General features: G+C 43.1%; 1 protein-coding gene across 7 annotated transcripts in view; it reads left to right on the top strand.

Moving 5' to 3' along the window:
- Positions 1 to 11,946, top strand: part of kiaa1109 (KIAA1109 ortholog) — a 292,965-nt gene extending 281,019 nt beyond the window's left edge. For all 7 annotated transcript variants that reach the window (XM_078405533.1, XM_078405525.1, XM_078405561.1 and 4 more), the window contains 5 exons: positions 2,744 to 2,947; positions 6,717 to 6,911; positions 8,035 to 8,169; positions 9,615 to 9,777; positions 10,843 to 11,946. In XM_078405533.1, coding sequence (XP_078261659.1) covers positions 2,744 to 2,947; positions 6,717 to 6,911; positions 8,035 to 8,169; positions 9,615 to 9,777; positions 10,843 to 11,065 — 920 coding nt within the window. In that variant the 3' untranslated portion in view covers positions 11,066 to 11,946. The remainder of the gene's footprint in view (positions 1 to 2,743; positions 2,948 to 6,716; positions 6,912 to 8,034; positions 8,170 to 9,614; positions 9,778 to 10,842) is intronic.
- Positions 11,947 to 16,710: the final 4,764 nt, after the last annotated feature.

Genomic DNA, 16,710 nt, shown 5'->3' with positions numbered 1-16,710 from the left:
ATCAAAATTAAGCAAGGAAGGATATTAATTTTTCTTCCACAAATGTATGAAGATGGCTGACGGAATGCTTCAGATTTTCATCTATTTTCTTTTGATTTCTTTTAAGTTGTAAAAAATTGTTTTGGACTTAATCAAAGGCCTTTAAGTTTTTCCTCTGCCTTGCCTCTGAATAACGTTTTTTACAGCACGACTGTCCCCTCAAAAACAGCTGAGCACTGTCCATTATTTGATCACTGTTTCTGCTAACATTCTCAAGATCCCTATTTACTCTTCATAAGATCATAAGTGATAGGAGTAGGGTTCGGCCATTCGGCCCATCAAGTCTACTCCGCCATTCAATCATGGCTGACCTATCTCTCCCTCAAAACCCCGTTCTCCTGCCTTCTCCCCATAAGCTCTGAAACCTGTACTAATCAAGAATCTATCTTTTTCTGCCTTAAATATATCCACTGACTTTGCCTACACAGCCTTCTGTGGCAAAGAATTCCACAGATTCACCATCCACTGACTAAAGAAATTCCTCCTTATCTACTTCCTAAAAGAACGTCCTTTAATTCTGAGCCTATGACCTCTAGTCCTCGACTCTCCCACTAGTAGAAATATCCTCTCCACATCCACTCTATCCAAGCCTTTCACTATTTTGTATGTTTCAAAGAGGTACCCCCTCATTCTTCTAAACTCCAGCGAATATAGGCCCAGTGCTGTCAAACACTCACCATATGTTAAACTACTCCTGGGATCATTCTTGTAAACCTCCTCTGGACCCCCTCCAGAGCCAGCACATCTTTCCTCAGATATGGTGTCCAAAATTGCTCATAATATTCCAAATGCAGCCTGACCAGCGCCTTATAGAGCCTCAGCATTACATCCCTGTTTTTGTATATAATCCCTCTTGAAATAAATGCTAGCATTGTGTTTGCTTTTTTTACTAATGATTCGACTTACAGGTTAACTTTTTGGGAATCCTGCACCAGTACTCCCAAGTCTCTTTGCCCCTCTGATTTCTGGATTCTCTCCCCATTTAGAAAATAATCTACGCCTTTATTCTTACTACCAAAATACATGACTCCACACTTTGCAACACTATATTCAATCTGCCACTCCTTTGCCACTCTCCCAACCTGTCCAAGTCCTTCTGCAGAGTCCCTGCTTTTTCTACACCACCTACCCCTCCATCTATTTTCATATCATTCGCAAACTTGACCACAAAGCCTTCAATGCCGTCATCCAAATCATTAATGTACAACATGAAGAGCAGCGGCCCCAGCACCAATCCCTGCAGAACTCCAGTAGTCACTGGCAACCAACCAGAGAAAGCCCCTTTTATTGCCACTCTGCCTTCTGCCATCCAGCCAACCTAATATCCATGCTAGTATCTGTCCTTTGATACCATGGGCTCTCATCTTAGCAGCCTCCCATGTGGCACCTTATCAAATGCTTTCCGAAAATCTAGGTAGACAACATCTACTGCCTGTCCTTTGTCTGTTCTGCTATTTACATTTTCAAAGAATTCCAGCAAATTTGTCAGGCAAGACCTCCCCTTCACAAAGCCATGCTGACTTTGGCCTATTTTATCATGAACTTCTGTACTCTGTAACCTCATCTTTTATAATGGACTCTAAAATCTTACCAACCATTGAAGTCAGACTAACCGGCCTATAGTTCCCACTATTCTGCTTTGCACCCTTCTTGTGCAGTGGGGTAATATGGCAATTTTCCAATCATCTGGAACCACTCCTGACTAGTGATTCTTGAAATATCATTGTCAATGCCTCCACAATTTCCAAAGCCACCTCTTTCAGAACCCTAGGATGCAGTCCATCTGGTCCAGGTGACTTATCCACCTTCAACCCTTTCAGCTTCCCAAGCACCTTCTCCCTATTAATAGCCCAACTCCCCACTAACATCCACCCCCGGACTCTCATGAATTTCAGGCACGTTGTCGGTATCTTCCACTGTGAAGACTGATGCAAAAAAGTTATTCAACTTCTCTGCAGTTTGTTTATTCCCTATTATAACTTCTCCTACGTTATTTTCTAGCAGTCCAACGTCCACTCTTGCCCCTTTCTTATTCTTTACATAACTGTAAAAACTCTTGCTATCCTCTTTTATATTATTAGCTAGCTTGCCTTCATTTTCATCTTTTCTCCCTGTATTAGCTTTTTAGTTACTTACTGTTGTTCTTTAAAAGCTTCCCAAACCTGTGGCTTCCCACTAATTTTTGCAATGTTATATGCCTTCTCTTTTAGTTTTGTACTGTCCTTGACTTTTCTTGTCAGCCATAGTAGCCTCTTTCTCCCCCTAGAATCTTTATTGTTCTTTGGAATGAAAAGGTCCTGCATCTTCTGAATTATTCCTTACTCGGCCTTCTATTTTGTACTTCAGCAGCACTATTGCAAACTGCTGTCTCCATAATTTATCCTTAAGAATTGCTTTGGCTTAAAAAAAACTATTTTTTGACAATTGACATTTTCTTAAAGCTGGAAATAGTCAGGAATACTCCCATTTAATTTTACAAAATGAAAACTACCACATAAATTGTTCTTAAAATAGCCCAGAAATATTTTTTACTGCCATTCAACAACTTCTGTTGCAAAGTGGAGCAAAACCCAGCTGACGACCTATCACACATGCTAACATTTACAAGGCAAATGAGTTGCTGACCCGGATGTGTACTAATTCTAACAAATTTAAGTGTTTCGTTGAACTTAACTTAGCCATTCATTTCTTAATCTGCCCAAAGGTGCCAGCGATCATTCAACATATATTGTACAAACATTGGACTTTCATTTGGGACACAATACAATGGTTACAAAACCTGGTGGTGCTTTAGAAAGTCCAATGGCCACAATCACTAAAATAACTAGACGTCGTCATGAAAACCCACCACATGGTGTAGCAACTGTACAGGAGTGGTTCAATTACGTTACTGCCATGAGGAATGAAGGTAAGAAAGTATGACAACGTATTCTCTTTAAATTTCAGTTTGTCATTTTTCCATTGAGTAAAGGTTTCAACAATTTTGATATTTTATTCCTTTGGACCATTCTGTGGCACCTTAATGTCATGTTACCTCAGTATATTTTTCAAATTGTTGTCACTTTGATCTAATGTATAGTTATGCAATGCAATATCTGAATGAGCTCCTATGCATTTTAGCATAGATTGATTGATAGGGTGAAAGGCGAGAAGGAGAATTCTATCCCTGTTCATCCTGGAAGAAGAGAATGTGAGACCTGAAGTGCAAGAAATATAGATTCAGTTTACAGTCCTGTAATCTAGTCAGGGCTAAGCCACAGTTAAGGAAAAAGGAAGACATCTCAAAGGTACAGATGTGAAAGGTCTCATAAACAGGATGATGGGATAGAGGTGGAGGATCTGGCAAAATAGAATCATATCCTGATTCTAGGAAGGAGGATGAATGGAGGCATAATCAATATCTAAGTGGCAAATAAATGAATAATGAGTGAAATAAGTGTGTCAAAGCAGGAAGAAATAAATTATATGGGCCAACAACAGGCTGCAACCATGTGCCAACCTGAACATTCCTGTTTATCATCTTGGGGGGGAAGTAGGAATGGATTGTGTGGGGTTTGGGGGACTACAAGCTCTGAGGCTGTGAAGGAAAGAGCTTGCCAACGAAATGGTAGCAGTGTCTGTCTGGAGACCAAGCTTGATGTTTAGTGGTGAAACCATGGTCCAGTAGAAGGTATGACATGCCACAGAATTGAAAACCAGGCAAAGAAGAGGTCAATTTTTATCAATTCATTTTGCGAATCTGGATGTCACTTGCAAGACCAACATTTTTTGCACATTCCTCATTGCCCTCAAGAAGGTAATGGTGAATCATCTAGTTGACCCACTCTAGTTCCTCCGGTATGGCTACTTCCAGAGAGCTGTTGAGTCAGCGGTTTTAGGATTTAAACCCTGCAAAGATGAAGAATGCAGCATTTGATATCGATAAACCTAGAGGGCATAGCTTTAGGACCAGAGGGAAGAGATTCAGAGGGGATTTCATGCTGACCACCTTCACACAGACGAGTATCTGGAATGCACCACCTGAGGAAATTGTTGAAGCTGGGCCGATGGCAGCATTTAAGAAGCGTCTAGATGAATAGTTGAATTGCTAAGACATAGAGGGCTATGGACCAAATGCAGGGCAGGAGGATTAATACAGAAGGGTTGGCATGGAAGAGTTAGGCCAAATGGCTTGTTTCCATGCTATACAATTCTGTGTTTCCATATCAGGATGGAATGCAAGTTGGCGGAGAACCTGCAAGTGATGGTGTTCCTGGACACCTGCTTCTCTTGTTTCCTTGGTGGCAGAGTATATGGGTGTGGAGAGTGCTCTTGGGACAGTGTGAGTAAGTCACTGCAGTGCATTTTTTTAGATGGTACACACTGCAGCCGTTATATGCCAGTGGTGGAGGGGATAAATGTTTACAGCGGCATATCTTCCTTTGTCTTAAATGATGTTGAGCTTCTTGAGAGCTGTTGGAGCTGTACTCATCTCGGCAATGAAGAATATTCTATTACAATCCTGATATAAAAATGAAAAGCACGAGATATCAGAAGGTGAGTCAGTCACCGCTGCATACCAATCCCCTAACCTACAATATTTGTATGGCTGGTCCAGTTGCCCCTATGATGAGGGATTCAATATTGGTAATGTCATTGCATGTTCAAAGGTAGGTGATTAGAAATCCCTCGTTAGAGATGGTTGTGTTGTAGCACTTTAGTAGAGTAAATGTTACTTGCCATTTATCAGCACATTCCTGAATATAGTAGGTCACACTATATGCAAGCATGGGCTACTTCATTTGTTGAGCAGTAACAAATGGAGTTAAATTGCAAAATCATCAGCACTTCTGCCCTTAAGATAAAAGGAGGATTATTGATAAAGCAGGTGAAAATGGTTGTGCTTAGGACACTGTCCTGAACAACAACTGCAGTGATGTCTTGGGGCTGGAACAACTGACCTGTGAAAACCACAACTGTGAATGTTTCCTCTTGATGCCGTTACTTATAGTTTTACCAGGATATTTTGATGCCACATTTGGTTAAATGTTGCCTTGACATCAAGGACAGTCACTTTCTCTTTATCGCTTAAATTCAGTCTCTTGTTTGGACTAAAGCTTTGATGAGGTCCAGAGTCAAATAGTCCTGGCAAAATCAAAACTGGGCATCAGTAAATAAGTACCAAAACACAAAGTGCTGGAGGAACTCAGCGCGTCAGGCAACAACTGTGAAGGGAATGGACAGATGGTGTTTCAGGTCAGAAACCTTCTTCAGACTGATATTTTGGTAAGGCTTTGTAGACGGAGTGGAAGTGTTCTGCGGAATAATCATCTAGTCTACGATTGGTCTTGCGATGTAAAGGAGATCGTATTGGGAGCATCTAATGCATTCGTCAAGGATGGAAGAGATGCGCGTAAACATCCGTCTCGCCTGGAAGGGCCGTTGGGGTCCATGGATGGAAGTGAGAGAGGAGCCGTGGGGACAGATGTTACATCTCCTGGCGTTGGAGAAGAAAGTGCTGGAGAGGGCACATGTTGAGTGGGATGGAATGAGTGAACCAAGTTGTGAAGGGATTGGTCTCTGGAAAAGGGCAGAGGTGGGAAAATGTGACAGGATCATGTTGAAGGAGGTGGAAATGTAGTAATTGGTGAATTTGTGCCACAAATTACTATCAACGATACGTTCCATTGCTTTTCTAATATTTGAGTAGACAATCCAAGCAGTAATAAGCTAGATTTGACTTCTCTTGCTTTCTTTGAATAGGAGTTACCTGGACAATGTGCATGTTGTTTGGTGGATCCTCATGTTGTAATGGAACAAGAATATCTTGACAAAAGGCAGAGTCAGACTCTCAGACCCACATGTTTCAATACTGCAGCTGGAATGTTGTCTAACCCCATAGCGTTTGCTATATCCAGTGCTCGCTGATGTTCTTTTATATAAGGAATCAAATTGGTTGGAGACTGGCTGTGGTGGTGGGGATCTCCAGAGGAGACCAAGATGGATCAATCATTCAACACTTGAGGGTGAACGTGGTTGCAAATGGTTCACCATTTACCTTTAGCAATACACCATTTACCTTTAGCAATAATGTCCATGCCAAACATGCTGGTTAATTAATCTAATCTTCTCTAGCACATGATCCCCATCCCTATCTAAGTGCCTATCTAAAAGCCTCTTAATTGCCCCTATCACATCTGCCCCCACCATCACCCCTCGTAGTGCATTTGCAGCACCACTGCTCTCTATGTAAAAACACTTGCCCCGTACATCTCCTTTAAACTTTGCCCCCCTCACCCCCCTCATCTTAAAGCTATGCCCTCTAGTTTTTGATATTTCCACCTTGCGGGGGGAAAAGATTCTGACTGTCTACCCTCTCATAATTGTATACACTTTTATAAGCTCCCCTTAACCTCTGACATTCTGATGTTTGGGTATAAATATATCCGACAGTTGGTGAATGTTTGAACTTTGCATTAAAATATGTTTCATTACATGTGTCCTCACAGAAAAATTGTAAACATAAAATGTTGAGAATATGCTTAATTTATCTTCCTTTTATCATTTATTATGTGCAAAGAATAATTGCCATTTTGTGCACATATATTGTTTAAAACCAGAGCAGCAATTTGTTTTGTTTTTTTGTTTGCTAGAACAGGAATAATGATTAGATGGAAATGACTTTTCTTTAAATATAGAGCTCAACCTCCTTCGAAATGTTAATGCTAACACCATTGACCATAAGGCAACTATTAAAAGTTCCAGTCTACTAAGTGGCTTTCGAGGAACTGCAAACTACAACCACGAGACGGAAACAATCTTTGCTTTGCCAAGGATGCAGCTGGACTTCAAATCAATACATATGCAAGAACCTCAAGAACCTTCACTCCAAGGTAAACATTTGATTTACCATAAAAATATTTTTAGCTTAAGCACTTTTGGCACAGATTCACCTACACCTCTTCCAACCTAGTCTATTGCATGTGGTTTTCTCTACATTGAGGAAACCAAGCCCAAACTAGGGCACTAGTCTACTGAGCACCTACGTTCTGTCCGCAATAGCTATCTGGAGTTCCTGGTTGCAAGCCATTTTATTTCCCCTTTCTGACCTGTTGGAGGGATTGGGTGATCAGGTGGGAGGTGATGGTGATGGACAAATGGAGTACATGAAGGGAAAGAAAATGGGTGATAACATTTGGAAGGTAGTTAGAAAGAAGGGTGTGAGTGAGAGGGCCTGAGTAGATCAGGACAGAGAAAGGAACAGAAGGAGAGGGTGACCTCAAACTGAAGAATTAAATGTTTAGAATGTAGAAACAAAGAACTGCAGATGCTGACTTATGGCAAAGATAGGCACCACGTGCTGGAGAATGTTTATGTTGTGTTGTAGACCACCCAGCCAGATGATGAGGTGCTTTCTTCTAGTTAGCTTTTGACCTCGCACTGGCAGAGGAGGAGGCTGAGAGCATAAGGTTGGTTTGGAAATGGGTAGAGTAAATGGCTTGCAGTCGGGAGCTCCAGGGTGCCATTGAGAACAGAGTGCAGGTGCTCAGCAAAATAATTCAATTAAATAACAAAAATAAAAAAAGGAAACTGCTTAAAATACCTATTTTAATAAATTTCCAAGAAATATGCCCAACTCCGGGTCCCACCATTGTTCTCGGCAGCCTCCGCTGAGTCCCCCCATTGTTCTCGCCAGACTACCTCTCCCTTGGTGGTGCAGTTGCGTCGACGACAGTGTCTCGGGGCTGATTCGGTGTCCACGATATATCTCCCGTCGTTGGTCCACGGTAGACGAAGACTCCCTCCGACGTCGGTCTGTGACGCGCGAGTTGAACGTCCCGTTCTCCCGCTCGCCAGGAGCGTCGTGGTCCCTTGCTCCCCGGCCCTGCATTTTCTATTTTTATGTTAAGATGGATAGTTCTGGATTCATCTTTTAAGCTTTACTATAAAGAATATGTTTAAAAATCTGTACATAATGCCTTAAGTAAATTGTGACATACTTATCGTTTCTATTAGATGCCGATAGTAAACCTAAAGTAGAATGCAGTGTTGTGACAGAATTCACTGATCACATTTGTGTCACCATGGATGCTGAACTGATTATGTTCTTACATGATCTCGTATCTGCTTATCTCAAAGAAAAAGAGAAAGGTAAACTATATTTCAGATAATGTAAAAATGGATAATTACCAATCAGCATAGGATTTTTACACTCCACATTGATACTTTCTCCTAAATAGCCACAATTTCTCTACCCTCCCCTCCCTATACCCCCCCCCCCCCCCACCCCCCCCCGGCCCAACTGTGGACCTGTTGCCAGGTGGGGAGTGCCCCTGTGGGCGGACAAGGGGGGGACAGGGAAAAGGCACTGACCTTGGCTCCGTTTCACCTGCGGGCATGGAGCCGAAGCGTCTCCTGACTCCATGGACCCGTTGCCGGGCGGGGAGTGTCTTCCGGGGCCGTGGGTGGGCGAGAGTGGACAGGGAGAAGGCACTGACCTCGGCCGCATTTCTCCTGCGGTCTGGGCATGGAGCCGAAGCCTCTCCTGCAGCTCAGCTGCGATGGCCATCTTGTAGATCCTCTGCCGCTTGCTGCACCATGGGAGGAAGGTCAGGTACGGGGCACGCCGGGATGGGCGCCGGTCCTCCCGTTGGTCCTCCTGGGGTGGGGGGGAGGAGTAGCGCATTTATTAAAGTTTATTAGGTAAATTGTTTTTAAAAAGTAACAAAAGTGGGTTTATTCAGACCACGGGGGAATGGTGAGTAGGGTGGGCCTAAAATTGTTGCATTGCCGTGTACCGTTTTGGCTGTGTAGAGGGAATGGTACACACATAAACACATAAACGTATACACACAAACAAACCGGGAGTTTTAGTAATATATAAATACAGATATAGCTAGATGGATGTCAGCTCCAAATATGTGATGTTGTGGCCCATAGATTGAAATTAAAAGCCTAAAAGACTGCCTAAAAGAAAGCTTAAAAGCCTAAATTAAAAGACAGGGCTGGTGCCAACTCAACCAAATTGATGATCGGATCATTTAAAACAAACAATGAGCATTCCTGATACGACATATGTTTTTAAAAAGTGTCTTGCATTTTATATAAATATTTTGGTTATGAAAATTCTAGCTATTACTAGGACAATAGACAATAGGTGCAGGAATAGGCCATTCGGCCTTTAGAGTTGGCACCGTCATTCAATGTGATCATGGCTGATCATTCAATCAGTACCCCGTTCCTGCCTTCTCCCCATACCCCCTTGACTGCTATCTTTAAGAGCTCTATCTAGTTCTCTCTTGAAAGCATCCAGAGAATTGACTTCCACTGCCTTCTGAGGTTTCCATTAAACTGTAATGTTCATGTGGTTTTTACAATATATCATCGCATTTCACCATTTCTTGAGTACTAAAATTCCTCTATAGACTTTTTGCAAGGTCTTTGTCACCTTAAATGCATATATTTTCCTATGTTTCGCATTTATTAAATCTATAATTTTACATGCAATCCAGTTGTCATTATTCACGTATGTGTAGGTAATAAAGTTAGTTGAATTAATGTAAATTTAGTTTTTAACATCTATTATCTGTTCCTAGCAATATTTCCTCCTCGAGTCCTTGCCATGCGACCTGGCCAAAAAAGTCCCATCATTGGTCATGATGACCGTTCAACAAATAAAAGCAAAGAGGAAGTGATCTACACAACTGTGGATTGGAGAGAGTTTGTTTGTAATACTTGGCATCTGGAACCCACACTGAGGTTAGTATTTAACATGCTTTAATTCTAAAATGGAGATTACATCTCTTCAAAACCTATGCTTAAAATAAATAAAGTTTATTAATTATTTTTGACTTACAATTTATTATCTAATTTGTGGCTGTTAACCAAACTTCAGAATTATTTACCGATCCACCAAGGGGCTCATAGAATGAAATCCACTCTGACACACACACTGTGTAGACAAGGTTTTACCTTTGATCTATTCTTGAATAATTTGAAGACAGGTGACAGTAACATTGCTGCAATTGTTCTCCACTCTTCTGGATAACAAAAGGAGAGTGAATGGAACAGCACCAACAATGAGGAACCACCCAAGATTTCACATGATAATTGGCTGCAATTTGTGTTGCACCCCGACATTACTCAGTATAAAAATGGTTGCTGATGCTTCATGTTGGTTACAATATAGAGTGTAACACATACAAGGTAACAAAGAGGATGCCAGTACTCACTACTTTCCCAAATAACAATCAGCATTTACGGTAAAAAGAAATTGTGCAAGAGATTGTTTTAAAAAATATACGTGCACTTTCTGGAAGGAATGAAATCCTAAACTCGGTAACAATATATATTTCTGAACAAAGAAAATGACTTTTGTTATATGTTCCTTCAGAACTTTAAACTATATTGTTAAAAAATTGTAATTTTCCACTGATGAAGTCAAGGAATTACCTGAATTTATTTAGCGGGAAGTTAATTACAAGTTTATAATCATCTCAAGCAGTTGCAACATGTTTTTGGTTAATGCATTCATGTTTGCTTATATGGCTCACAAAGCAAAGCAAAAATCTCGCAGAAAAATATTGCTTTAGCTATTAAACACATATTGCTTGCTGCAACCACAAAGACTTGAATATCTTATCACATATTTCTGAAGCTCATCCTTTCCTTTGCTTAAGTAACAATATTTCACATTGGAAGAGCGTCGGCACCTTTTCATATGCAATAACCTTGAGCAAGATATTGGAATCTATAGCTGTGCCTGTGGCAATATTTGTTGATGTTTTAATAAACTGACACATTGGTTGATTTTTTTTTAAACAGATTAATTTCCTGGACTGGAAGGAAGATTGACCCTGTGGGTGTAGATTATATTCTTCAAAAACTGGGATTCCATCATGCCAGAATTACTATACCAAAATGGGTGCAGCGAGGTGTCATGGATCCATTAGATAAGGTTCTATCAGTTCTTATTAAAAAACTTGGAGTTGCGCTACAGGATGAAAAAGAAAAGAAAGGAAAAGACAAGGAGGAACATCAAAAATGAACTTCATTACGAGAACAACCGTTCATTCTTATTGCTGTAAATTTCATTTGTGAATTTAATGGTGTGTAATTAATTTGAATAGCGCTTCATCAGAATTCAGTTTTATTGAACTTTATTAGCAAAAATCAACTGGAAAATAGTTCATTTGATAACCTAATAGCTGGTATAACTGTTATGAATGTATTACTGTAATAGTTTGTTGTGATGGCACTCTGAACTAGTTCAGTATTGCACAATTACCATGTTGTATATATGGAAAAAATGGTAGAGTGAACAGTGTCAAAACGCTCCTCAGCTTTGTTTTTGTGATTATGTACAATGCATTTATTGTCATTGTTTTAATTAGCAAAATGATCTTTAATACAATTTTGCTACATTTTATTGTTCACAATTAAATTTCCATTGTTATGTACATGTTTGTTTTGTTATATGCATTGCACTGGAGAGAAAAATGTTGTGATTAAAACTTTTGATCACTTTATTGCAAAACAAAATGGTTAGAAGTTCATCTGTGAATGTTACAAATTTAAAACACTTAAATTAATGGGACTGTTCTTTAAAATTTAAACAATCCCTAATCTGCAAAATGCTGTACATTAAATTTAGATGATATTTATTTTATTCAACTGTATTGGCAACAAGAGGTTTTTTTCAAGAGACTAAATTGACAGCCCTTCCTCTATCTTATTCTTGTAAATGAACAGAGATGTTTTTTCAATCTCTTGACATTTGTCGTTCATCCAATACCTAAACCAATGGTCTAGAGTTTTATTTAATTGCTGTTTGTGAAATCTACTCGTTTGTACATTGGCAGGTATATCTCTGATACACTGTGACCACAGATTAAATAATTTCTTTGACCATAAAGTGCTTTGACAGATGCTAAGTTTGCTTGCTTTTATTGATTTACAATTTAATTTAACATCTTTAACTCTCAAATCTATCCAGGAACTTAAATAAAATGAATACAAATAGGAGGTACAGTAGGCCTCCCGTGGCCGCTGCCGCTGACTTCCACAGCGTCCCTGAGGCTACAACCACCGCTGCCATCGACCTCTACCACCTCCCCGGGGTCACCACCGCCGCTGCCGCCGACTTCCAAGACCTCCCTGAGGCTACAACCGCCGCTGCCGCCGACTTCCATGGCTTCGCCATAGCCGCTGCCGCCGACCTCCACCGCTTCACCAGGGTCGCCTACGTTCACTGCCTCCTCGATGGCGCCGACTCTCACTTCCTCCCCAGCCATCCGCTGACAGGGCCGACCGATTCTTCCCCCACTGACCCGTGCTCCTGTCCCCCGCGGGCCTCCACCAGCGACTCTGCTGACCCTCGCCACTCCATCGCTCACCAGCGGGCCGCAGCCGTCGCCTTACCTGAGTCCCAGACTCAGCGCCGGGCCCACAGTCCCCACGAGGCAGTCCCACCGCGCGTGGTCTAACTCAGCTGGGTCCTACTGCCCACCCCCACCTACAGGGAACCTCAGCAAGGGTTCCACTGGGTCTCCCCCTTCCCTTTCTAGCCAGGTGGCCCTAGCTACTCCCCACCCACACAATGGTCCTCGTGTCCTCCCTCCTCTCTGTAAACCAACCACACCCCCCCCCCCCCCCCACCAGACATCGCCTCGATCTCCATCTGCTCCCCTGCCTTCATCCGACCCCAACCCCCACACTTGCCGGGTGTTCACCATCCCCCCTGACCTCCCCCTTTCAGATACCGAACGGTCTGTCCTCAGCAGGGGCCTCACCTTTGTTCCCCTCCGCCCCCACATCAACGAGTTTTCCGGGTCCGCCAGGATGTGGAGCTCTTCTTCCGTCACCTCTGAGCCTTTTTCCATGGGAAGGAATCCTCACCACCCAGTGATGTCCCCTTCTCCCGTCTCCAGCGGATCCCCTCTTGGACTCCCCCGGCTGGCCATCTACCCTCACTAGACCTTTTCATTCCTAACTGTCGGCGTGACATCAACCGCCTCAAATTCTCCACTCCCCTGACTCACTCTAACCTCTCCCCTCCTGAACGTACAACCCTCCACTCACTCTGCAACAACCCCGACTTAGTTATCGAACCTGCTGACAAGGGTGATGCTGTGGTAGTCTGGCGCGCTGACCTCTAACGGACTGAGGCAAGACAACAACTCTGACACATCCTCCTACATATCGTTGGACCATGACCTCACTGACGAGCACCAGACCTTAATCACTAACAGTATCAATGATCTCACCAATTCCGGCGCTCTGCCCTCCAATGCCTCCCAACCTTATCGTTCCCCAACCCCGCACGGCCCGATTTTACCTTCTCCCTAAGATCCACAAGCATAACTATCCTGGCAGACCCATTGTTTCTGTCTGTTCATGTCCCACCGAATTAATTTCCACCTACCTCGACTCCATCCTATCCCCCCCTGGTCAAATCCCTCCCTACCTATGTCCAAGACACCTCACATGCTCTCCGTCTCCTCAATAACGTCTGGTTTCCACGCCCCCACTCCCTCATCTTTACCATGGATGTCACTCTACACCTCCAACCCCCACAAGGATGGTCTTGAAGCCTTCCGTTTCTTCCTCGGCCGTAGAACCAGCCAATCTCCATCTACCAACACTCTCCTCTGCCTAGCAGAGCTGGTTCATACTCTCAACAACTTCTCCTTTGACTCCTCCCACTTCCTCCAAATCCAAGGCGTAGCTATGGGCACTCGCCAGGGCCCTAGCTATGCCTGCCTCTTTATCGGGTACGTCGAACAATCCCTGTTCCAGGCGTACACCGGCCCCATCCTCGAACTCTACCACCGCTACATTGACGACTGCATTGGTGCTACCTCTTGTAACCATGCAGAACTCACTGACTTCATAAAATTTCACCACTAATCTCCAACATCTCCATCACAGGACACATACTAGTGACTGACATCTACTACAAACCCACTGACTCCCACATCTATCTTGACTACACTTCTCCCCATCCTGTCTCCAGTAAAAAGTCTATTCCCTACTCCGAATTCCTCCGTCTACGCTGCATCTGCACCCAGGATGAGGTGTTTCATACTAGGGCATTAGAGATGGCCGCATTCTTTAAGAAACGGGGCTACCCATCTTCCATTATAGATGAGGCTCTCACTAGAGCCTCCTCTATATCCCGCAGCTCCGTTCTTGCTCCCCCTCTCCCCATTCGTAACAAGGATAGATTGTCCTCACCTTCCACCCTATCAGCCAGCATATACAACAAATTATCCTCCAACATTTCCATCACCTCCAACGGGATCCCACTACTGGCCACATCTTCCCATCTCCTCCCCTTTCTGCTTTTCGCAGAGACCGTTCCCTCTGTAATTCCCTGGTCCACTCGTTCCTTCCTACCCAAACCACCCCCTCCCCTGGTACTTTCCCCAGCAAACGCAGGAAATGCAACACCTGTCCCTTTACCTCCCCCCTCAACCCCATCCAAGGACCCAAAATCTTTCCAGGTGAGGCAGAAGTTCACCTGCACCTCCAACCTCATCTATTGTATCTGCTGTTCCAGATGTCAACTTCTCTACATCGGCGAGATCAAACGTAGGCTCGGTGATCGTTTCGCTCAACACCTTCGCTCAGTCCGCCTTAACCAACCTGATCTCCTGGTGGCTCAGCACTTTAACTCCCCCTCCCACTCCCAGTCTGACTTTTCTGTCATGGGCCTCCTCCATTGTACAGAATCAACTTCAAGCTCCTCCTATTCACATACAAAGCCCTAATCGGGCTTGCCCCCCCATATCAAAAATCTTCTAACCCACTACTCTATCTCCAGGTCCCTCAGGTCGGCCGACTTGGAGCTACTGACTATCCCGCGGTCGCAGCTCCTAGACTGTGGAACAGCATCCCTCTCCCCATCAGAACTGCCCCCCCCATCGACTCCTTTAAGTCCAGGCTCAAAACCTATTTCTACTCCCTAGCGTTTGAGGCCCTCTGAGGGGGTGCTGTAAACTGTTTATGTATGTGCTGTTATGTTTTGTGTGCCATTGTATGTTCGTTCTTAGAACTGATGCACAGCACTTTGGTCAATGTGGGTTGTTTTTAAATGTGCTATACAAATAAAATTGACCTGACTTGACATGACATTACATTGTCATAGGGAGGCCCACTGCAAATTGGAGGAACAGCATCTCATATTTCGCTTGGGCAGCTTACACCCCAGTGGTATGAACATTGATTTCTCTAACTTCAGATAGTTCCTTTGTCCCTCTCTTTCCTCTCCCCTTCCCAGTTCTCCACTGTCTTCCTGTCTCCAACTACATCCTACGACCTGAAAAGTCACCTATTCCTTCTCTCCTGAGATGCTGCCTAACCTGCTGAGTTACTCCAGCATTTTGTGATACCATTTGTTTCCTACATCTGCAAACTGCTAATTATTTTTGGAAGTACATTTGGAAGTGAACATATGGCAATAGGACATGAGGGTATAAAATAATTCACTGAGTAAATTTGGACTGGTTTCCTAAAGTAAAAACATAATAACAAAGTTGGAAGTACATTTAGAAATTATAAATTGGCAAGGGGGAGACATGGGAAAAGAAAATGAGGATTTTGGGGGGATGGATGCTGGAGCATGAGGTCTTGGGGAAAGCTAATTAATCAACTCCAGCATCCCAGACAGCCTAGATTCATTGCAATTCCCCTATTGCCAAAAAACAGTTCATGACAGACAGCATCTCCCTGACCCCATGCTCATTCCTGAAATATCTAGATACAGAGGGTGCCTCTCAAAATCCTATTTATTGACTATAGCTCTGCTTTCAACACCATAATTCCATATTGGATTTATGTAAACAATTCTGGCAGTTTATCATTTCCACACCACATGATCATTCAAGTTTACATTGAAAACAAGCTGGCAATAGCATCAGTGCCCTGGAACCGCTGAGATGGTATTCTCATTGACAAACACAAGGTGCTGGTGTAACTCAGTACTTGCACAAAATCTGACTTACGTAAGTGTTCAGTGAATGTAACCCATACGTAAGTCGGGGAGTGTCTGTACTCTCTTTACACTCATAACTGTGCGGCCGAATTCTGCTCTAACCCTATCTCCAAGTTTGCAAATGTTTACTACACATTTATGTGTATGTAACAAATAAACGACTATTGACTATTGACTATTGACAACAACGTAGCAATGCGTTGTATCTCGATTGATGATGAGATAGAATACGGAATTGAAATGGGGAGTTCAGTGGTGTAGTATCAACAGACCAACCTCCCCCTCAATGTCATCAAAATGAAGGAGCTGGTCATTGACTTCAGGAACATCCCAATCCACAGTAATGGTGCTGAAGTGGAGATGGTCGAAGTTCCTCGGTGTAAATAACACCAACAATTTAACCTAATCCAACCACATTAATGAATCGGCCACTAAAGCAGACGAACATCGCTATTTCCTCAGAAATCAAATGAAATTGGCATGTCCCCAAAGAGGAACTTTTTTTCATAATTCATAACATTCTATGGTACTGTTTCATTCATATGGTACCGTTCCGTCTGCTACGTATGGTAACTGGTCTGCCCAAGTAAGACCACAAGTAACTGCAGAGTTGTGGACGCACCCCAGCCCATCATGCAAACCACACCTCCCCACCACTCCATCCATCCATCCATCCATCCTCTCAAGGCCGAGTGAAA

The sequence above is a fragment of the Rhinoraja longicauda genome, chromosome 1, assembly GCF_053455715.1.
Source record: "Rhinoraja longicauda isolate Sanriku21f chromosome 1, sRhiLon1.1, whole genome shotgun sequence".
NCBI lineage: Eukaryota > Metazoa > Chordata > Chondrichthyes > Rajiformes > Arhynchobatidae > Rhinoraja > Rhinoraja longicauda.
The sequence above is the reverse complement of the archived record's forward strand: the minus strand, read 5'-3'. Positions and strand labels throughout refer to the sequence as shown.